A 22,832-nucleotide genomic window follows, 5' to 3' on the forward strand; every position below is an offset into this window, starting at 1 on the left:
TGAACCAAACATCTGGCGCGGTGGGATGGAGAAACCCACCCTAAGTGTTGATGCCAACACAGAATTCATCGACTTTCACGACAGAAAAACCAGTGCTGCACCTGGACCGATTCTGCTGCATTAAGGGGCTAGCACTGGTGGAACACACTTGATTTCAATGAAAAATGGTGCGGAATTCGCCAGGCCCATGATTGACACTCGGGAAGCTGAAAAGCTACAGCCGCACAGACACATTACAATCCCCACACACACACATCCCAGCCATAAGATGGCACTGGTTGTGCTGGAGCGTGCCCGCACAGCTGATAGGTCAGCTGGGGCCAGAGGGCACCCAGGGGGGACACCTATGCAACCTGTGGCACTAAGTTTAAAGTGGGCTGTTCGCGGTGTGCGCAGCTGCATGACTGTCTTGCCGGCTGCGGCGATGGTGCTCCATGCCCGTCCACCCCACAGCCCACCTCGGGGTCACCCCCACTACTCACCCCAGAGCTGGCAAAAGCTCCCCGGCCAGCGGCACAACTGTCAGCAAACTATGGCAAAGTTGGACACCTTCCATACCCCCTCTCTCTCCCTCAGCAGCCGCCACACCGGTTTCATGATTTTTAAAAGCACAAGTGAACCACGTCGTCGGGAACACGGTGCATCGGAGGCAGAGAATCATGGAGGCCCCGGAGAATTGCCGCCTGCCGCAATTTTAGCATCGGAACCAATTCACCTTTCTCTATTTTGTCATCAGCTAACAGAGAACCCTGCCCTCTAAGTCTCTCAAATGGAGTATTTCGCCCTTAGTCTCCCAAACAGAGAATTTCGCCCACTGTGTGTGTGAAAGAAAGTGTGCGCAAGAGAATGTTGTGTGTGAACATGAGAGAGAGAGAGTTATGTAAATGTGTGAAAGAGAGGGAGTGCATGAGAAAGATAATCTGGTGGGTGCTGGTAGCTGGGGTGTGTGCTGTTGCCTCCTGGGAACTGGAGGGCTTGGTTGGCTTGTGTGGTGGGTGCATCAAAGATGGTGGGGCATGCTGTTTGGTGCTCAGAGCTGACGGCTGCTCAGATATCTGGTGGTCTCAATTTTCTTCCTCAAGGGGGAGGGCGAGGTCACTTAGGGATCGTGGAGGTGTGCAGTAGTAAGTGTGTGCAGGTTAGTGTGTGGAGGGCAGTGTGTCACTGAGTGTGTGGGGGTGAGTGTGAGTCTGCATTGTGCCCAATCTCAGTCTTCTCACTCACACTCATCAGCACATAGACACTCACCCACCCTCACTCACCCACCCACATATACTGACCTTCTCACATATTGTGGATTTTTATTGTTTACTCTTTCTTAACTTGAACATTTGTTGCTATGACATTGCTCTGTGATAGATTCTTTCCTGAATGCCCCTTTCTAAAAAATCCAGTTTATTGTTGTGCCATACGTTATAACGCCAAAATTCGCTCATCGGCCCCTTAAGTGAGGAAAATATGCAAATGTGACCCCCCCCCAAGCAGAAAGGTTGGACAAGTCTGTTCCAAATCAACGACTGCTACCATCTACAGCGACAAGGACAGAAAATACATGGGAACACCACCAGCTGCAAGTTCCCGTCCAAATCAATCACCATTCCTTCACTGTCACTGGGTCAAAAGCATGGAACTCCCTCCCCCTAACAGCACTGTGGGTGTACCTATACCACATTGGCTACAGTGGTTCAAGAAGGCAGCTTACCACCACCTTCTCAGGGGCAATTAGGGTTGGGCAATATTGAATTTTAAAACATTCAATAGTTTCATCACAGCCAGCCTGTCCAGGTGATTTAAAAAGGGTTGAGGTGGTGGGAACAGGCAGAAGGCAATCCTAAGGGAGAGTCAGACTTCACAGGGATTGAATTTTGTCGGGTTTAGAACAGCATTAATGACCTCACAAATATAATTTAATCATTTAATTGAGTGGGTGCCTGGAACGTGCTGCCAGGGGAGGTTGTGGAAACAGATACATTAACGGCGCTCAAAAGGCATCTCGACAAATACATGGATAGGATTGGTATAGAGGGATACGGCACTGGGACATGCTGAGGGTTTTGGCCAAGAGTGGTATCATGACCGGTACAGGCTTGGCGGGCCGAAAGGCCTGATCCTGTGTTGTATTGTTCTTTGTTTTTTGTTCTTAGTCACCAGTTATCCTCTGGTTAACCACTCAACACAAAATACATACGAACCTAGTGTACAAAGGCACTCATATATTTTCTGCAGGCATCAAGGTTTTCCCATTACATGGCCTCAAGAAAAATAATCTAGATGTCTGCAGCATCAGCTTTGCTATTTTAATCATACAACTAGCCCATTCCCACTGAGTACCATACATTCTGGGTATAATAGGGAATGTAATCCATTCAACCCAAGGCAGCATTTACTATCTGCTATCATTTGATTACAGATAAAGTTACTACCAAATTCTGTTCAGAAATGTTTGTCTAATTTATCTTTATATGCTTGGAATTATATTTTAATTATTAATTTATCAGTGACAAGCAAAGTGCCATAGGCAAGTGACTATTTCAAGATTGGCTTCAGTTGGTTGGAACTTATTTGTAGTCTGATAACTTCAAAGTAACAAGCCCTGGGATTTCATACTGTTGGACAGATGCTGACAACGGAATGCTGCCTTCCAATTGAAAATTTGTAAGAGTCACTATTTTACTTCCTGATGGTTACAAATCAGCTATATTACAGAAAACACGTGTTGTTGAAGCAGGAAACAGAAACCATGGGTCATTTCTTAGAAGGCATTAATGCAAGACTTAAATCAAATCGTGTTTCTATTTCTCAATTAGGCGTCTCCCACAACTGACTGACACATGTTCTATAGTTCATATAAACAGGAAGAGCTGCTTCCTTCATCGTGTTTAAAAGGAACCAGGAAATGGGCAACACATTTGTCTCTCAGGAGAAAAGGCAATGCTATCTTGCAGATTGAGTGCCAATTACAGATTACTTGCCGGCAGCATTGCACTTTCATTTCTAGTGACTCATTGTGACAGCGTGGCCCTTTAAGGGGCGATCTTTTGTGGGCCATGTTACCCACAAGTGCGTGTAAACGGCAACCAATGGGGTAAAAGCATGGGGCCCTGGGAGCAATGTTGATCTGGATATAAAGACCTCTATGATCTCCTTCTGTGCTTTTATATGGTTAAACCTCATTGTTTTTCCAATAAACCTCTTCCTTATACAGGAAGCTTCCTCAGCAATACCTCACACTAATACACTTAACTTCCCTGGAGGCCCCAAACACAAAATCATTTGACCAATTGGTGACGCTTGTGAAAGAGCAGTTTGGGGCGGCACGGTGGTGCAATGGTTAACACTGCTGCCTACGGTGCTGAGGACCCGGGTTCAATCCCGGCTCTGGGTCACTGTCCGTGTGGACATTGTCCCTGTGTCTGTGTGGGTCTCACCCCCACAACCCAAAGATGTGCAGGGTAGGTGGGTTGTTCACGCTAAATTGTCCATTAATTGGAAAAAAATAATTGGGTACTCTAAATTTATTTTAAAAATGAAAGAGCAGTTCAACCCCTGACCCTCCATTATACTACAGTGCTATAAATTTAATTGGGCCATTAGGGGCCCTGGGTAGACAATGTCAGCTTTTGTAGCCAGGTTTTGCCGAATGGCTGAACACTGTGAATTCAGCTCGTTATTCAGCAACATGTCACGCGATCGCCTAGTTTGTGGCATTAACACTACCAATGCACAAAGAAAATTGCTACCAAAACAAAAAAATCCCTGGGTAAATTGATATAGATAGCTCAAGCCTCTGAGCATGCCGAGAAGGGTGCTTCTGAACTACAGTGCATGTAGGAAGGCGAGGTTAACCAACTTTGGAGTGAGGTGGCAGTCCGGCAAACATCCCAAGACAGGCACAGAGGAGGCTGAACCAAGATCCTAGGAGTAGGATTGTAGGCAGAAGCAAGGAAGAAATTCGGGCCATCAACCCAAGAATTTTGATGAGTGTCACAAATGCAGGGGGAGACCACCCCCAAGAGATGTGCTACTGCAAAGATTTTGTTGGCTTCAAGAGAAACAGGAAGGCCACATTCAAGCCTGTTGCCATGCCAGACTGGTCACCCAGTTTTTAAAAAAAACACCTTCACTCCAGTGCATAAGGTAGAGAAAAATCCCAAAGAGGAATCCGAGATTTACAGGTTAAACATATTTAAAGTAAGCAAGTTGGCTCCCATGCAAATAGTTCTTCTGCTCACCAGGTGGCCATTGAGCATGAATTTTGACACAGGAATGTCAGCCACAGTGGTGGATGAACTGGACAACAAGTGCCTTTGAGGAGGAGTCCAACTCCTGAGCCTAAGGAGCACGACTGCTAAGTTGATAACATATACAGGAGACCTTCAAAGATTTTAGGCACCACCACGACACCGGTGTTGTATCCATAACAGTCGGTTCATTTACCCACAGTCAGTCGTATACCACAAGGCACTGGCAAGACAAAATTATGCATAAATTGAAAAGGAGGGCCTGGCTGTAATATATAGTGTTGCAAACTTCCATCAGTATTTGTATCGCCACCGTTTCACCATTGTAACTGACCGTTAATGAGGATAAACCAATTCCACCTATTGCTTCGCCCAGGGTGCAAAGATGGGTTTTGCTACTGGCAGCCTATAGCTACATTTCCCAACATCAACTAGGGACTCAGATCTCCAATGCTGACACTCTGAGTTGGTTCCTGCTCCCCCAAAGTCTGGTATTGCAAGCAGTGCCACAAGAAATTATCCTGGTGTTAAATCATGAACACAGAGGCGTGAGCACAGCCCAGTCCATAACGTGAATCCGCCTCCTATCCATTGGCTCTGTCTACACCTCTCACTGCGTTGGGAAAGCGGTAGTGTAATGAAAGACCCCTCCTGCCCGGATTATTCACTCTTCCGACTTCTTCCATTCGGCAAGAGATACAAAAGTCTGAGAACATGCACTAACAGATTCAAAAACAGTTTCTTCCCCACTGTTATCAAACTCCTGAATGACCCTCTTATGGACTGATCTGATCTCTTCACACATCTTCCCTACTGAGTAGTACTACACTCCTGCATGCTTCACCCGATGCCTTTATCAATATATTTACATTGTGTTTATGTATGCCCTATAGATTTTTTTCCATGTATGAAATGATTTGTCTGGCCTGTACATAGAACAACACTTTTCACTGTACCTCGATACACGTGACAATAAACAAACCCAAATCCAAATCTTCTGGATGCCCTGCCAGTCTCACCAGCTTATATCTGGAACTGGACTCAATGTGACAAAGGGTGGGATTCTCCCCTACCCGGCTTTGCGGGGCGTCCCGGCGCCGAGGAGTGGCGTGAACCACTCTAGCATCGGGCCACCCCAAAGGTGCGGAATCCTCCGCACCGTTAGGGGCTAGGCCGGCCCCGGAGTGGTTTGCGCCGCGCCGGCCGATGGGAAGGAGCTTGGCGCTACGCCAACAGGCACCAAAGGGCCTCTGCCGGCCGGTGCGATATGGCGCATGCACAGGAGTGCCAGAGTGTACTGGCGTCATCCCAGCGCATGCGCGGGGTGGGGTTGGGGGGGGGGGGTCATCTCCGCATTGGCCATCGCGGTGGAATAGCAGCCGACGCGGAGGAATAGAGTGCCCCCACGGCACAGGCCCGCCCGCGGATCGGTGGGCCCCGATCGCGGGCCAGGCCTCCGTGGGGGCAACTTCCGGGGCCAGACCTCCCGCAGCCCCGAGAACCCTGGAGGCCCGCCCGCGCTCTGCAAGGTACCGGTGGTAAGGACCTACTCTAATTTACGCCAGCGGGACCAGCAGAAAAATGGGCGGCCACTCGGCCCATTGCGGGCTGGAGAATCGCCGTGGGGGGGGGGGGGGGCGCTGCCTGTGGCCGCCGACCGCGCAGCGCGATTCCCGCCCCCGCAGGCGGTCGGAGAATCCCGCCCAAAGTCTTCTCGAAGGTCAAGCGAATCGTTCTCGGTGACTGGCACCATGATAAGTTGGAGCAGCAAATCAGGCTCGACCAAATGAGGAAAGATGAACTCAGTTGTGAAGACAGTATATTTCTCTGGGGTATCTGGGTGGTGGTATCACCCCCAGCAAGAGAGCCACTGCTGCGGGAACTGCACATTCTGGCCAGACTAAAATGAAAATGTTGGCCAGAAGCTACATATGATGGCCATATGGTTGACAAAGGTATCGAGAATCTGGTGCTTCAGTGTGACTTCTGTAAGTCACAGAAAACCCGGACGCCTGTGGCTCATCTGCATCCATAGGAGAGGCCTGGTCATCCGTGAATGAGTTGCACATTGATTTTGTGGGTCCCTTCCTGGGAAGAATGTTCTTGATACTGGTGGATGTCCACTCCAGGTGGTTGGACATCCACATACAGGGATGACAACTTCAGCGGCCACCATTGAAACCTTGAGATGTATTTTCGCCACTCATGGTCTTCCAGAAGTATTGGTTACTGATACAGGCATGACCTTTATGGAGGAAGAAATTCCACTATGTTGTCCAAACAGCCCCTTATCAACTGACCTCAAGTGGCCTGGCAGAAAGACCAGTGCAAACATTTAAATGAAAAAACGAGATAAACCATTGCACCTCAATTTAGCTAATTTGCTTCTTTCGTACAACACCACCCTTCACATTACGACTGGCGGTTACACCAGCAGAATTATTGATGGGTCGTTGTCTTCATACTCAGTTAGATCTGGTGTCCCCAAATTTGATGTGGAGGGGGGAGATGAGGCAAGCTACCCAAAATAAATACCATGATTCAGAAAAAGGCAACAGATCATTTAAAGCTGGTGACCTAGTTTTTGTAAGGAACTTTGCATCTGGTTGTGGTAGGCTATATTAGGGGTATCGCGGTACCTAGGTGGGATGTACCTTATACTGTAGTATGAGTGGTAGAACCTGTCTGCTGGTTCCGCCCAGCAGGCGGAGCATTAGAGCCTGTGTTTTACCCACAGCAGTCATTCTGTACCGGAGCTACTGGGGTAACTACTTGTTCATTAAAGCCTTCAATTGGACTACAATCTCGCTTCAGTAGTGATTGTTCGTGCATCACTGGTCCACCATGGATACCTGGGAAAATTGTGGCAAAAGCTGGTCCTGTCTCATACCTTGTGGACTTACAAGGGATATGGGTGTGGAAGCACATGGAACATATAAGGAGCAGCGAGGCAATGTCTAAACAGGGGGATCCAGTAGACATTACTAATGTCCCTTCGATAAAGCTTGAAATAAGGGAACCAGATAGTTCCCATCCCATTCATGTACTTGTCAAGACGCCCATTAAACGTCAGTATCGTACCTGCTTCCCGCAGCGGGTTCCAGGCACTCACTACCCTCTGTGTAAAAATCTTCCCTCGACATCTCCTCAAACTTTGCCCCTCGCACCTTAAACCTATGTCCCCTAGTAATTGACTCTACCACTCTGGGAAAAAGCTTCTGCCTATCCACTCTTTCCACGCCCCTCATAATTTTGTAGACTTCATTCAGGTTGACCCCCAACCTCTGTCGTTCCAGTGAGAACAAACCAGGTTTCTCCAACCTCTCCTCATAGCGAATGCCCACCATACCATGTAACATCCTGGTAACGGTCTTATGTACCCTCTCCAAAGGCTCCACATCCTTCTGGTAGTGTGGTGACCAGAATTGATCACTACGTTCCATGTGTGGTCTAACTAAGGTTTTCTACAGCTGCAGCATGACTTGCCAATTTCTATACTCAATGCCCTGGCCGATGAAGGCAAGCATGTCAAATGCCTTCTTGACTACCTTCTCCACCTGTATTGCCACTTTTAGTGACCTATGGACCTGTACACCCAGATCCCTTTGTCTGTCAAACTCTTAAGGGTTCTGCCATTTACAGTATATTTCCAACCTCAATTAGACCTTCCAAAATGCATTACCTCACATTTGTCCGGATAGACTGACCTTATGAAGGACTGTACAGTTCTACATCTTTTTGTAGTCCTGCCCTCATTTTAAATAGTTACCTGTTCTTAACCTGTGATGTATATATTGTTGAGGGACTTGTTGAGGGACTTAAGGAGGGAGTGATGTGGTGGTCCCTTTAAGGGGCAATTCATGGGCCATGTGACCACTTTGGGCCTATTGCGCAGGTGCGAGCGAACCACGATCAATGGGGAAAAAGCGTGGGGCCCTAGGAGCAGGGGCCCGGACAACATGGACCTGGGAGTCAAGGGGTAAATACCTATATGATAAACCTCAGTGCCAGGATACAGTTTGACCTCATTGTTGTTTCCAATTAACCTCATCATTATATAAGATGCATCCTCAGTAATACCTCGCACTATTGCAGTCATGAAATGAATTAAATCTAAATCAGAGTTCACGGCATAATTGAGGGGAGGCAGTGGCATAGTGGCATTGTCACTGTATTAGTAATCAGGAAACCCAGGGTAATGTTGCGGGGACCAGGGTTCAAATCCCACTGCAAAGGATGGTAAAATTTGAATTCAATAAAAGAGGGGCGCGATTCTCCGCAAATACGGAGAGTCGTAAAGGCTGCCGTGAAACCGGCCGTGTTTCACGGCAGCCTCCGCGCCCCCTCCCGGGACCCGATTCACCCCCCCCGGTCAGGGCTAGCATTGCGGCCCCAGGAAGAACGGCAGCGCGGGCTTAGCGAACGTTCGCTAAGCCCGGCCGCCAAGACTCACGGCGCCTGACGCGCACGATGACGTCAGTCGCGCATGCGCGGGTTGGACGGCTCCAACCCGCGCATGCGCTGATGACGTCATCGCGCATATGCGTCAAACCCGCGCATGCGCGGTCCGTCATGCCCCTCAGCCGCCCCGCGGACTGATCCTGCAGGGCGGCGGAGGGACAAAGAGTGCGCGGGAATCGGACCCGCTGCCTGCGATCGGTGCCCACCGATCGCGGGCCCATGCCACCCTTGGCACGGCTGTGCCAATCGGTGGCATGGTTGTGCAGATCGGCACTTTGCGGCCGTTTTCACGAACTGTGATAGCAGGTGTGTTTAAATTCGTGAAAACGGCCGTAAAGGCCTGGAAAATCGGCCCATCGGAAAGGGAAGAATCGCTGCTCGCCGTAAAAAAACGGCGAGCAGCGATTCGTGTCGTGGGGCAGCCGTGGGGGGGAGAGAATAGCGGGAGGTCGGGAAAAATGTCGGGAAGGCCCTCCCGCTATTCTCCGACCCGTCGTGGGGGGTGGAGAATTGCACCCGAGATCTTGCACTAAAAGTCCAAGGGAAGGGGAGTGTTTACTGAATGATTCCATTCAGAGCCTGTCCTGCTAACATGATGTCATGAGACCTGCCCCTTCCATTTTCTTCCCTTAAACGTTAAAAAATACGGTAGGAAAACCTGGCAAGGCAGCTGGTGGGCTTTTCCACCTTTTCCACTTTTTCCACCGGAGACAACAAAAAAATCAAAACATTCCACCCAAATAATGGCCATAAAACCTTTGGGGAGGTGGTGGCCTCTGGATGGGCTGTGATGTAGTGGTATTATCACTAGACTAGTCATCCAGAGGCACAGGGTAATGCTCTGGGGACCCAGGTGTGACTCCCAACAAGGCAGATGATAACATTTGAATCCAAGGGGGAACAAAATCTGGAATTAAAAGTCCAATGACAATATGAAACCATGCCGATTGTAAAAACCCATCCGGTTCACTAATGGCCTTTATTTTATTTTTTTTATAAATGTTTTTTATTGAGTTTTCATATTTTATATCCAACAAATTACAAATTATTAGAGAGAGAAAAAGAAAAAGAAAAAAAAGAAAAAATACGCAAAAATTAACATGTATATTTACAGGTAAGCATCTTCATAATAACAACTGTGGCCGCCCCCTTTAGCCGGCATACATATTTTACATTCCCCAATATGGCAGAGGCACATGTTTATAGACATTTATTTACAGTTTGGTTTTGGGCCTTAGCTAGCCATCAACCCCCATAACGAACCCGTAGCTCTCCCCCCCCCCCCTTCCCCCCCCCCCGGCTACCTTCCCCCGATTCCCGTCCATTTTCCCCTGATTCTTGGCCACCCGACTATTCTTCCTCTTGTACGTTGGCCACAAACAGGTCCCGGAACAATTGCATGAATGGCTCCCACGTTCTGTGGAAGCCGTCGTCTGACCCTCGGATGGCGAATTTGATTTTCTCCATTTGGAGAGATTCCGAGAGGTCGGACAGCCAGTCTGCAGCTCTGGGCAGTGCTGCTGACCGCCAGCCAAACAGGATTCTACGGCGGGCGATCAGGGAGGCAAAGGCAAGGGCGTCCGCCCTCCTCCCCAGGAATAGATCTGGCTGGTCTGAAACCCCGAAGACTGCCACTATCGGGCATGGCTCCACCCTCATCCCCACCACTTTGGACATAGCCTCGAAGAAGGCTGTCCAGTACTCCACAAGTCTGGGGCAAGACCAGAACATGTGGGCGTGGTTGGCCGGGCCTCTTTGGCGCCGTTCACATCTGTCCTCCACCTCCGGGAAGAACCTACTCATACAGTTTCTTGTTAAGTGGGCTCTATGTACCACTTTTAGTTGCGTCAGGCTAAGCCTTGCGCACATGGAGGTGGAGTTGACCCTATGCAGTGCTTTGCTCCAGAGTCCCCACCCTATCTCAATCCCCAGGTTGTCCTCCCATTTCATTCTTGTTGCGTCCAGTACGGTGTCGTCCCTTTCTACCAGTCGGTCATACATGTCGCTACAGTTCCCTTTCTCTAGGATACTTGCGTCCAGTAGGTCTTCCAGTAGTGTCTGTCATGGCGGTTGTGGGTACGTCCTTGTCTCCTTTCGTAAGAGGTTTTTGAGCTGCAGGTACCGTAGCTCGTTCCCCCCGGCTAGCCGAAATTTCTCTGTCAGTTCGTCCAGTGTTGCGATCCTGTCGTCCGTGTATAGGTCCCTGACTGTCAGTGTCCCCCCGTCCTGCCTCCACCTTTTGAAGGTGGCGTCAGTCAGTGTTGGTGTGAACCTATGGTTGTTGCAGATGGGAGCCTTGTCTGACATTTTGGTCAGGCCAAATTGCTGCCGCAGTTGGTTCCAGGATTGGAGGGTGGTTGTCACCACTGGGCTGCTGGAGTGTTTTTTGGGTGGGGATGGGAGTGCTGCCGTGGCGAGGGCCCGGAGGGAGGTCCCCATGCAGGAGGCCTCCTCCGCACGCACCCACTCGGCTTCTGGCTCCTGGATCCATCCCCTTACTCGCTCGACTGTTGCCGCCCAGTGGTAAAATTGTAGATTCGGGAGGGCTAGCCCCCCCCGGATTTTGTTTTTTGTAGGACCTTCTTTGGGATCCTAGCATTTTTACCCCCCCCCCATACGAACGCCATGATAAGTTTGTCCAGCACTTTGAAAAAGGCCTTGGGGATGTAGATCGGAATGGATCTAAACAGGAAGAGGAACCTGGGCAGTACGTTCATTTTGATCGTCTGGGCTTTCCCCGCGAGGGAGAGTGGGAGTGTGTTCCATCTTTGCAGGTCCTTTTTTACTTCCTCCGTCAGGCTGGTGAGGTTCCATTTGTGGATCCCACTAATGGCCTTTATAAAGGAAATCTGCCATCCTTACCTGATCTGGCTTACATGTGACTCCAGGCCCACAGCAGCGTGGTTGACTCTTAAATACCTTAGACGGACAGCATATTCAGTTCAAGGGCAATTAGGGATGAGCAATAATGCTGGCCCAGCCAGTAACACATACATCCCATCAGTGAATTTTTAAAAAATGTTCTCACCACTTAATACACAGCAACAATGTAATATTAGTAATATGTCGTTCAAATATTTTGCATTGATTCTCCCCATGCATTTTTGGTTTCCCTCCCAGTCCAGCAATAGCATATATTGATACAAGTGATGTTATTGTATAAATTATTCTGTTAGTCCCACCCTACAGCAGAGCCTGGTGTCCAGTCATCTCAGATTTCCGAGCCATTGGGCGAAGACCTTGCTCCGTTGGGACTGTGTGGTGGTCGGTGTGCAACGACCAACCCACATTAAAAGGATCCACGTACAGGCATCTTCCACCCCAACCCCATCCCACTCGCCCAAATGAATTTCAGGATCTGGAATGTCAGGACCCTTAGCGACGATCCCAACAACAACAAACCCAAGAATCACACCTGGAACACAGGCACTACAACATTAACATTGTCACTCTGAATGAGACACGACCGGCAGGAGAAGGCCAGCATAAAGAACAAGTGGCGATACACCATTTTCTGGAAAGGTAAACCAGAAGGTGAACTCTGCCTCTACAGCATCAGGTTCACTGTAAAAAATCAAATTGGTTGGATGCCTCAGTGAGTCCTCTTGTGGGGTAAGTGAGCCCCTCATGACTGACTCAGAAGCAGCACATCACAGCCATCAGTGCCTATGCCCCGACTCTGGATGCAACAGACGAGACAAAAGAGGCATTCTACTCCAGCTTCAACGAAATGCTGTTGTGTATCCAAAAGGGAGACAAGCTGGGTGGCATGGTAGCACAGTGGGTAGCACTGTTGCTTCACAGCGCCATGATCCCAGGTTTGATTCCCAGCTAGGTCACTGTCTGTGCGGAGTCTGCACGTTCTCCCTGTGTCTGTGTGGGTTTCTTCCGGGTGTTCCAGTTTCCTCCCACAAGTCCCAAAAGAGGTGTTATTAGGTGAATTGGATGGTCTGAATTCTCCCTCCATGTACCCGTACAGGCAATGGGATGTGGCGACTCGGGGCTTTTCATTGCAGTGTTAATGTAAGCCTACTTGTGACAATAAAGATTATTATTATTATTATTATGATTGTCATTGGCGACTTCAATACCAGGGCCGGGAAGGACCCAAACCTTTGGAAAAGCTTATTGAGCAGGAAAGGCATAGGAAAACAACAGAGTTCTCCTCCTGATAACATGCCTACAACATGACCGTGTCATAATGAACACACAGTTCTGTCAGAGAGACAGTAACAGGATCTAATTTCAACACCCCCACTCCAATTCTGGCCCAAATAGATCACAACATTGTCCGCTTGAGGGACCGAAAAGATGTCTGCATCATCCACGCCACGACTGGAGCTGGCGACTGTCGGACAGATCACGGACTAATCTGCTCTTCCATCTCCTTCAATCTGGGCCCAAACCGGCACAGGCTAGAAAAAAACTCTGTCACAGGAGACTCAATGCCACTGGACTTCTCTGAGTAGAAAAAACCTACTCAGCCGGCACCTCTCAGCCAACCTGCCGACGTCCAATGAGCCAGAGTCGCAGAGTGCGCAGAGCGCCTGATCCTAAAAGCCGCTATAGTCAGCATCTGTGAAGACCAACTCGTTCGTTCGACCAGGAAATGATTCAATGAAAACAATCATAAGATCCAGGATCATCTGGATGGCAAATGCAGGCGTTGCTGAACTGGCAGCTCCATCAAAACTCAAGCGAGATGAAACAAGCCTACAGACAACTGAAGGCTGAGGTGCAACGAAGATCCCATGACCTAAAGAACAGATGGTGGGTGGAAAGAACACAGGAGGCTCAGCAACTCGCCAACAACTACAATGTGCGCAACTTCCTCAGCGCAATTAAAGCCTTCTATCGTCCGCATACCCAGGGACCTAACCCATTGAGAGCCAAAAACGAGAGGCGCTCATCAAAGATAGATAGGTAGTCAACACCCACTCGAGAGAGCATGTTGGGGACCTCCTCAACCAAGCCGTAGCCCTCGAATTATGTATCCTCGTTGCCATCTCACACCACACTACCCACCACCATCTGTGGCATCACTGTGCTCCTTAGAGTCGACACAATAAGCTGAAGGGCCTCTTCTGTACTGTATGACTCTTGGATTCTATGACTATGACTCTGTAATGGTAAGGCAGCGGGTCTGAACCCGGGCTGGCTGTGGTGCTTTCAGAAATGAGCTGCTCTGACTTTTTTAACAGCATTGAAGCTTTATCAACCACTGCTGGCTTAGGAGTGAATTGATTTGCTCATCCCTGCGAGGTCCTTTGACTCTGCACTCTGTGAACATTCACAATCAACCTCCATGAGATCTTGTGATCTCCTCAGCTGCACAGTGGAGTTTTATTCTTGTCTTTGTTTACAGTTCTGCAAGGGAGCTTCTTCGAGGTGATCTCCCTCTGTGTCTTCACTTCAGGTGCTTTAGGTCAGAATATTATTTCTTTAAATTTCCAACTTTTCAATTTCTGCTCCAGCGTTTCTAAGGTTCTGGGTTTTTTGCAATAGGTGTCTGCATGTAGTATGTTTAGCAGGTATCTCAAAGAGGTTTTAGTCTTGATTGAATATTAACTGTTTGTTGCTATCCATGCTTGCTTCTACACAGGTCTCTGTTCAGTCCACACTGAAGGTGGCGTCCAGAGATGAGACCTCTTAAAACTGAATAGCTAGGATAACTCTGAAATAGTTCTACATAAGTTAATTTATTAAGGATTGAGATTAATCATAGAAAGTATGCCCAGTAATCATTATTAACCATTAAATCTGTGTTTTTAGGGTATAGCAGTAATAAGCATTTAAACACTTGCTACAAGCAGTGGCCACAATGCATGATGGATTTAAGCTAGCTAACTTGCCCATATTTCTGAGACAAACGGGGCTGGACTTGGACAATATTTGCATTAATCTCTTATATCTGAATCATTGCCGCTAGGTCTATCTGATCTTTTTGTTATTACTGAGCTAGAGATGGATTGGTAATATTTCGGTGGCTTCAGATGGCTTGATGTATTTAAAGGTTTGAACGGAAGTCAAATGTTATCACAGTGGGGCAGAGGGTCAAAGGAGCCTTTCCATTTCCTTCAGAACAGGGCTGTGGGGATCTGCGCAAGCGCGGTCCGGTTGCTGGGTGCCGAGCAGGCGCAGTGCGGCTCTCCGATTTGAACGCGATGGCGGGTAAAGTGGCGGCGCGAGAGCAGATCACCCTGAGGGGCAGCGCGAGCATCGTGTCCGAGTTCTTCAGTGAGTCACCGGGGTAACGGGACAGGAGGGGGTGGGGAAAGAGGGGGACGGGAGGGGGTGGGGGACGGGAGGGGGTGGGGAAAGAGGGGGACGGGAGGGGGGGGGGGAAAGAGGGGGACGGGAGGGGGGTGGGGAAAGAGGGGGACGGGAGGGGGGGGTGGGGAAAGAGGGGGACGGGAGGGGGGGGTGGGGAAAGAGGGGGGACGGGAGGGGGGTGGGGAAAGAGGGGGGGTGGGGAAAGAGGGGGACGGGAGGGGGGTGGGGAAAGAGGGGGACGGGAGGGGGGGTGGGGAAAGAGGGGGACGGGAGGGGGGTGGGGAAAGAGGGGGACGGGAGGGGGGTGGGGAAAGAGGGGGACGGGAGGGGGGTGGGGAAAGGGGGGACGGGAGGGGGGGGGGAAAGGGGGGGGGAGGGGGGGGGGGAAAGAGAGAAGAGGGGGACGGAGGGGGGTGGGGAAAAGAGGGGGACGGGAGGGGGGTGGGGAAAGAGGGGGCGGAGGGGGGTGGGGAAAGAGGGGGACGGGAGGGGGGTGGGGAAAGAGGGGGACGGGAGGGGGGTGGGGAAAGGGGGGACGGGAGGGGGGGGGGGAAGAGGGGGAGGGGGGGGGGGGGAAGAGGGGGGGGGAGGGGGGTGGGGACAAGAGGGGGGCGGGGGGGGGGGGGGGAAAGAGGGGGGGGGGGGTGGGGAAAGAGGGGGAGGGGGGGGGTGGGGGAAAGAGGGGGGACGGGAGGGGGTGGGGGAAAGAGGGGGACGGGAGGGGGGGTGGGGAAAGAGGGGGACGGGAGGGGGTGGGGAAAGAGGGGGAGGGAGGGGGGTGGGGAAAGGGGGGGGAGGGGGGGGGGGAAGAGGGGGAGGGGGGGGTGGGGAAAGAGGGACGGGAGGGGGTGGGGGATAGAGGGGGGGGGGGAGGGGGTGGGGGGAAGAGGGGGTGGGGAAAGAGGGGGGGGGAGGGGGGGTGGGAAAGAGGGGGGGGAGGGGGGTGGGGGGGAAGAGGGGGACGGGAGGGGGGTGGGGATAGAGGGGGAGGGAGGGGGTGGGGAAAGCGGGGACGGCGAGGGGGGGGGGAAAGAGGGGGACGGGAGGGGGGGGAAAGAGGGGGACGGGAGGGGGTGGGGAAAGAGGGGACGGGAGGGGGGGTGGGGAAAGAGGGGGAGGGAGGGGTGGGGAGAGGGGGAGGGAGGGGGTGGGGAAAGAGGGGGACGGGAGGGGGGTGGGGAAGAGGGGGGGGGGGTGGGGAAAGAGGGGGACGGGAGAGGGTGGGGAAGGGGGGGGGAGGGGCTGGGGAAAGAGGGGGACGGGAGGGGCTGGGGAAAGAGGGGGAGGGGACGGGCTGGGGAAAGAGGGGGAGGGGAGGGGAGGGGGTGGGCTAGAGGGGGAGGGAGGAGAGGGGGAGGGGAAAGAGGGGGACGGGAGGAGAGGGGGAGGGGAAAGAGGGGGACGGGAGGAGAGGGGGAGGGGAAAGAGGGGGACGGGTGGGGGTGGGGGAAAAGAGGGGGACGGGAGGGGGTGGGGAAAGAGGGGGAGGGAGGGGGTGGGGAAAGAGGGGGACGGGAGGGGGTGGGGAAAGAGGGGGACGCGAGGAGAGGGGGACGCGAGGAGGATGGGGCGGGGTGGGGAGAGAGGGGGACGGGAGGGGGGGCGGGGTCGGGACAGAGCGAGGCGGGGTGGGGACAGAGCGGGACGGGAGGCGGGGTGGGGGCAGAGGGGGACGGGAGGGGGGGCGGGGTGGGGACAGAGGGGGGCGGGGTGGGGACAGAGCGAGGGGGGGTGGGGACAGAGGGGGGGGCGGGGTGGGGACAGAGCGAGGCGGGGTGGGGACAGAGCGAGGCGGGGTGGGGACAGAGCGAGGCGGGGTGGGGACGGGAGGGGGGGACGGGAGGGGGGGGTGGGGATGGAGGGGAGGGGGAGGGGGTGGTGGGGATAGAGGGGGAGGGGGGTGGGAAGAGGGGGAGGGGGGGTGGGGATAGAGGGGGAGGGGGAGGGGGGTGGGGATAGAGGGGGAGGGGGAGGGGGGGTGGGGATAGAGGGGGAGGGGGGGGGGTGGGGATAGAGGGGGAGGGGGGGGGTGGGGGGGGGGGGGGGGGGGGGGATAGAGGGGAGGGGGGTGGGGATAGAGGGGAGGGGGATAGGAGGGGAGGGGGGAGGGGATAGAAGGGGGGGGAGGTGGGGTGGGGATAGAGGGGGAGGGGGGGGGTGATAGTGGGGGAGGGGGGTGGGGGTGGGGGAGGGGGGGGGGGGTGGGGATAGTGGGGGAGGGGAGGTGGGGTGGGGATAGAGGGGAGGTGGGGTGGGGATAGAGGGGGACGAGAGGGGAGGGGTTGGGGATAGAGGGGGACGGGAGGAGAGGGGGGCGGGAGGGGGGGATAGAGGGGGACGGAAGGGGGGGATAGAGGGGGACGGGAGGGGGGGATAGAGGGGGACGGGAGGGGGGGATAGAGGGGGACGGGAGGGGGGATAGAGGGGGACGGGGGGGGGGGCTGATAGAGGGGACGGGGAGGGGGGGGGCTAGGGGGGACGGGAGGGGGGGGAGGGCTAAGAGGGGACGGGAGGGGGGGGAGAGAGGGGACGGGAGGGGGGGGATAGAGGGGGACGGGAGGGGGGATGATTAGAGGGGGACGGGAGGGGGGCGGGAGGGGGGGATAGAGGGGGGTGGGGGGGGATAGAGGGGGATGGGTGGGGGGGGGGGGGATAGAGGGGGACGGGGGGCGGATAGAGGGGGAGGTGGGGCGGGGATAGAGGGGGAGGGGAGGTGGGGCGGGGATAGAGGGGGAGAGGAGGTGGGGCGGGGTTAGAGGGGGAGGGGAGGTGGGGGCGGGGATAGAGGGGGAGGGAGAGGAGGGGCGGGGATAGAGGGGGAGGAAAGAGGAGGGGCGGGGATAGAGGGGGAGGAAAGAGGAGGAGGGGCGGGGATGAGGGGGAGGAAGAGGAGGGGCGGGGGATAGAGGGGGAGGAAGAGGAGGGGCGGGGATAGAGGGGGAGGAAGAGGAGGGGCGGGGATAGAGGGGGAGGAAGAGGAGGGGCGGGGATAGAGGGGGAGGAAGAGGAGGGGCGGGGATAGAGGGGAGAGGAGAGGAAGGGGCGGGGATAGAGGGGGAGGAAGAGGCGGGGCGGGGGATAGAGGGGGGGAAGAGGAGGGGCGGGGATAGAGGGGGGAGGAAAGAGAGGGGCGGGGATAGAGGGTGGGAGGAAGAGGAGGGGCGGGGATAGAGGGGGAGGAAGAGGAGGGGCGGGGATAGAGGGGGAGGAAGAGGGGCGGGGATAGAGGGGGAGGAAGAGGAGGGGCGGGGATAGAGGGGGAGGAAGAGGGACGGACGGGGATAGAGGGGGAGGAAGAGGGACGGGCGAGGGGGAGGAAGAGGGACGGGCGAGGGGGAGGAAGAGGGACGGGCGAGGGGGACGAAGAGGGACGGGCGAGGGGGACGAAGAGGGACGGGCGAGGGGGACGAAGAGGGACGGGCGAGGGGGACGAAGAGGGGGAATGAGGGGGACGGGAGGGGGGGTGGCATGTGGAGGGGGAAAGAGAAGAGGGCTGGGGTGTGGGGAAAGAAGAGGGCTGAGGAGGGGAGAGAAAGGGATGGGGGAAAAGAAGAGGGGAGGGAAGGGGTGAAGCGAAAAGGGACGAGTGGGGTGGAGAGAAGAGGGACACGGGAAGAGGGAGAGAAGGGACACGGGGAGGCGGGGGAGAAGGGAAACGGTGGGGTAGGAGAGAGAAGAGAAACGGTGTGGGGAGAAAGAGGAGGGACGGATGGAGGAGAGGGGACATGGGTGAGGAGGGAAGGGGAAGTCTGCGGGGCATGATTAAAAGAAGTGAAATGCTGCATATGAGGCCAGATGGCATAGGAGCAGAATTGGGCCTTTCGGCCCTTCGAGTGATCCGCCATTCAATCATGGCTGATAATGTTTCTCATCCCGATTTTCCTCCCCAGACCCCTCATCTTCTTAATCAAGAACCTATCTATCGCTGTCTTAAAGACACTCTCTGATTTAGCCTCCACGGACTTCTGCGGCAAAGAGTTCCACAAATTCACCACCCTCTGGCTGAACAAACATCTCGACATGAATTGTGTCGTTGCATTTGCCTTCCTAACTGCCAACTGAATCTGCATGTTAACTGTGAGAATCTTGACTAGATCTCCTAAATGCCCTTGTGTTTCTGATTTCCTAAGCCTTTTCCCATTCAGAAAATAGTCTATGCCTCCAATCTTCCAACCAAAGTGCACAACCTCACACTTTTCCACATTGTATTCCATCTGCCACTTCTTTGCCCTCTCTCCTAATCTGTCCAAGTCCTGCAGCACCACTGCCACCTCAATACTACCTGCCCCATTGCATATCTTTGTATCAATTGCACATGGGCGGCATGGTAGCACAGTGGTTAACACTGTTGCTTCACAGCTCCAGGGTCCCAGGTTCGATTCCCGGCTCGGGTCACTGAGGAGTCTGCATGCCCCCCCCCCCCCCCCCCGTGTCTGCATGGGGGCTTCAGTAGGATGCTCTTTCCAAGGGCAGTGCAGACCCGATGGGCCAATGGCCTCCTTCTGTACTGTCTGTGTGGGTTTCCTCCCAGAAGTCCCGAAAGATGTGTTATTAGGTGAATTGGGAAGTCTGAATTCTCCTTCTGTGTACCCGAACAGGCGTCGGATTGTGGCGACTAGTAGTTTTTCACAGTAACTTCATTGCAATGTATATGTAAGCCTACTTGTGACAATAAAGATTATTATATTATTATAAATTCTATGAACAGTGCCCCAAGAAAGTGCAGGAAAGAATAACCCAGTTGGGGTCAGACAGCATCAACTTTTTAGCATCGGGATGTGTCCATGCGTGAGCAGGAGCAGAACTGCGCGGCTATCGGAACCAGAAACAGCAATCGTTTTCATTGACCAGCCAGCAATGACGAAAGAGCGAGAGCTCCCACAGTTATTGTAAATGGCAGGAACTGGACACAACATTCCAAATGTGACTGTCCGAATTTATTGGTAGAAGCTGGTAGAGGGAAATGGCCCAAGCTCCGTACGCTATTCCACTTTTAAGTGCAATGAGAAACATCGATGGATTTTTTGATTAGTCGCGTTATTTCCTGCCCATTGGTGTTTTACAACTTCCTAAGACGTAACCATGAATTCCTCATGTTTGGGTTGGTGATTTCCCTCACTGCACAGTCAAAGGGCTCCTCAACGCACGCAGGGATTCCCCACCTTTATCTGTTAGACATTCCTGGAGCATTCTCCTTTTGGCAAGACTTCCCAATGACCTTCCTTCCAATCTGTTGATTGTTCTGCTTTCTATATCCCAGAGCCTTGTACAGCCTCAGAAGTGATGTTCATCCTGTTGAGTATCTGCAATATTGACTGATCTTGCTTTTATCAGAGTTACTTGGATACATTTTTCCTCAAATTGTTTGGCAGGAATAATAATGGTCCATTTACTTAAACTAGGTTGAGGTTTCAGACGAGTGTTTTGTATGTTCATGAAAAATTGTTCTAGTTCCTCAAGAGTTCCTCATTTGTCATTGGATTTCTCTGACAAAAGGTTAGTCCATTTAACAGGCTTAGGGTGGGTAGGGTTCTGGAACAGACACAAAACTAAGGGCCTCCAAAACATGTCCAGTTAATGTGAGGCCTCTGTCCAATTCAGATCATTTCTGATCTCTAACCCCAGATTGGCTAGTTCCAAATTGTGAGTATTTCCAAACAACATAGGGTTCCCCCTTGTCCCTGGTGGGATGGTCCAGTGACCAATACCCAACCTTGAAAGCGGGAAAGACTCAAGTTCTGGTCTTGCCCAGATGAAATGGCATTGTGCAAATCTGAGTTATAAAATCCTCCCGCGATTAAGGCAGACCCAGGTGTCACCTTACCGTTATTGGTAAGATGCTGCTCACTGTATTTCCTTCATTTATGAACCTGCACATTGAGAAATGCAGACTTAAGGAAAAACTGAAAACATTTGAAACATTTAATGGAAAACACTTTAAAATTTTGTACATTTTGAATAAAAATATTGTATTTCACATGCAAATTGTGAAAATGCTTCCATTTGAAAAATTAACAAACAAAAATTGCATTAAATGGTGCCATGACATGCTTTTATGAACTTTGGAATAAAAGGCTGGAGAAATGATCAATGCGTTGCTGGAGGGCAACTCATTTGAAGAATATTAGCGGTGGGCCTCAAGATTTTTTAAGTATCAAGCTGTGCCTTGACTTGGGAACCACTATTCTAGATCAGTGTTCTTCAGACTTTTTTCTGGGGACCCATTTTTACCAACCGGCCAACCTTCGGGACCCAACCCGGCTGACCTTCACGACCCACGCCGGCCGACCTGCGTGACCCATCATATTCTCTTCTCTTGTTTGCTGCTGACAAAAATGGAGGAATGGTTTGGGTCCGTTTGGCCCTCGTACACGCTCCTCCAATGGAACCTGTTGGATGAAGATGAAGCCTTCCAGTGTCGGAAAGTATGGAGTTTCCATCTGTCCAAAGTTTTGCATTTTTTTCCCACTCCCAAACTGGTTTAAAAAAAAAAGAGAAAAATACAAATTCAATGAATAAAATAAACAAATTAAACCTCCCCGAACTTGTAAACAAAAAGCTGCAACCGTTATTTAAAAAAAGCGGCCGCACTGTGAATGTGTGCCCGATCATCGGTGCGCATGCGCGCCGATGATCTGGCAACGCGTGCGCAGCGCGGCCGCATTTTTTTTTACATGTTTGCGGCTGTTTTGCAGGCCGCTTGCAGCCAGCATTATTAACAGCTGGCTGTTGCGCTCATGTTTGCGTGGTCGGGAGTGCCACGACGGACGGCTCCGTGATCGTCCCGACACCCCCGTGATCCTCCCGACACCCACCCGCGGGTCTCGCCCCCGACTTTGACAATGCCTGTTCTAGATGGTAACGGTCATGGGTTTGGAAGCCTAAGGAGCCTTGGTGAGCTCCAGCTGTGTACCTTGTAGGTGGTGCATACTGTTGCTACTGTGTGTCAGTGCATACCACCTGCGTGGACCAGTGCACGTGCGACAACCATTTTGGGTTGGCAGGGGATTAATTCGTAAAAGGAGGTTTCGAGTGTAGGGGGTGTCGGAAAGGTAGAACCTCAGTCTATCTATCCTCAATAGATAAACCTTAATGTTAAACCCAATATGTTAGATTTTTTTTTTAAATGTGCTTTAAGAGCAAAAGTGTAAAACTCCCATTAATCTTGAGCAAATATGCCTGTCAGCTTTTCCCCACCCCACTTTCCCATTTACCCTGAAAATGAATGGGTGGAAGAAACCAAAAAAAGACTTGATATTTGAAAAGCATTTTAGTACTTCATTAGGATGCCACAAAGCACTTTACAACCAACCATTGCTTTGAACTGCAGTCTGTAGGTAAATGCTGCAAACAGGCTCTGAAAGCTGAAATGTCCAAGCTGATAGTATTTCCAAAAGTAAGTATTTTGGATATAATTGTAACTTAGATTTCATAGAACTTTAGTTGTGATTTGTCAAAGTTTACCTACTCAAAAGGCCTATTCATTGGGGAACAGATTAACCCATTAATGACCTTGAGGGGTAAAAACAACAATAATTTGCAATAAAAATGTGCCCTTAGTAAGAGCCTAATCAGATAAAATTTGACTCTGGTAAAGGAGGAGAAATTGGGTCATGTGGCACAGCATGGTCAGAGACTTGGCAACCTGGGTTTGGGGCCTAGTCAGCTGCTCATGGTGGGATATAAGTTGGGGATGCGCGGACGGCCAGAAATACAGAATCCGTTTTTGCACTGGAGGAAGATCTAGATATGGTTGTTCAGTGGGGCCCTGTTGCTCTGTTTATCTGGTTATAAATATGGCGGTCAATATGGTCGCCTTTTTAAATTCTAATTATGTGTACTTTCAGAGTCGCCAGG

General features: G+C 52.0%; 1 protein-coding gene across 1 annotated transcript in view; it reads left to right on the plus strand.

Annotated features, from left to right (window-relative positions):
• Positions 1–14,775: 14,775 nt before the first annotated feature.
• Positions 14,776–22,832, plus strand: part of mad2l1 (MAD2 mitotic arrest deficient-like 1 (yeast)) — a 50,443-nt gene continuing 42,386 nt past the window's right edge. Inside the window, exon 1 of the mRNA XM_038791840.1 lies at positions 14,776–14,939. Coding sequence (XP_038647768.1) covers positions 14,867–14,939 — 73 coding nt within the window. The 5' untranslated portion in view covers positions 14,776–14,866. The remainder of the gene's footprint in view (positions 14,940–22,832) is intronic.

The sequence above is a fragment of the Scyliorhinus canicula genome, chromosome 3, assembly GCF_902713615.1.
Source record: "Scyliorhinus canicula chromosome 3, sScyCan1.1, whole genome shotgun sequence".
In the NCBI taxonomy this organism is placed as follows: domain Eukaryota; kingdom Metazoa; phylum Chordata; class Chondrichthyes; order Carcharhiniformes; family Scyliorhinidae; genus Scyliorhinus; species Scyliorhinus canicula.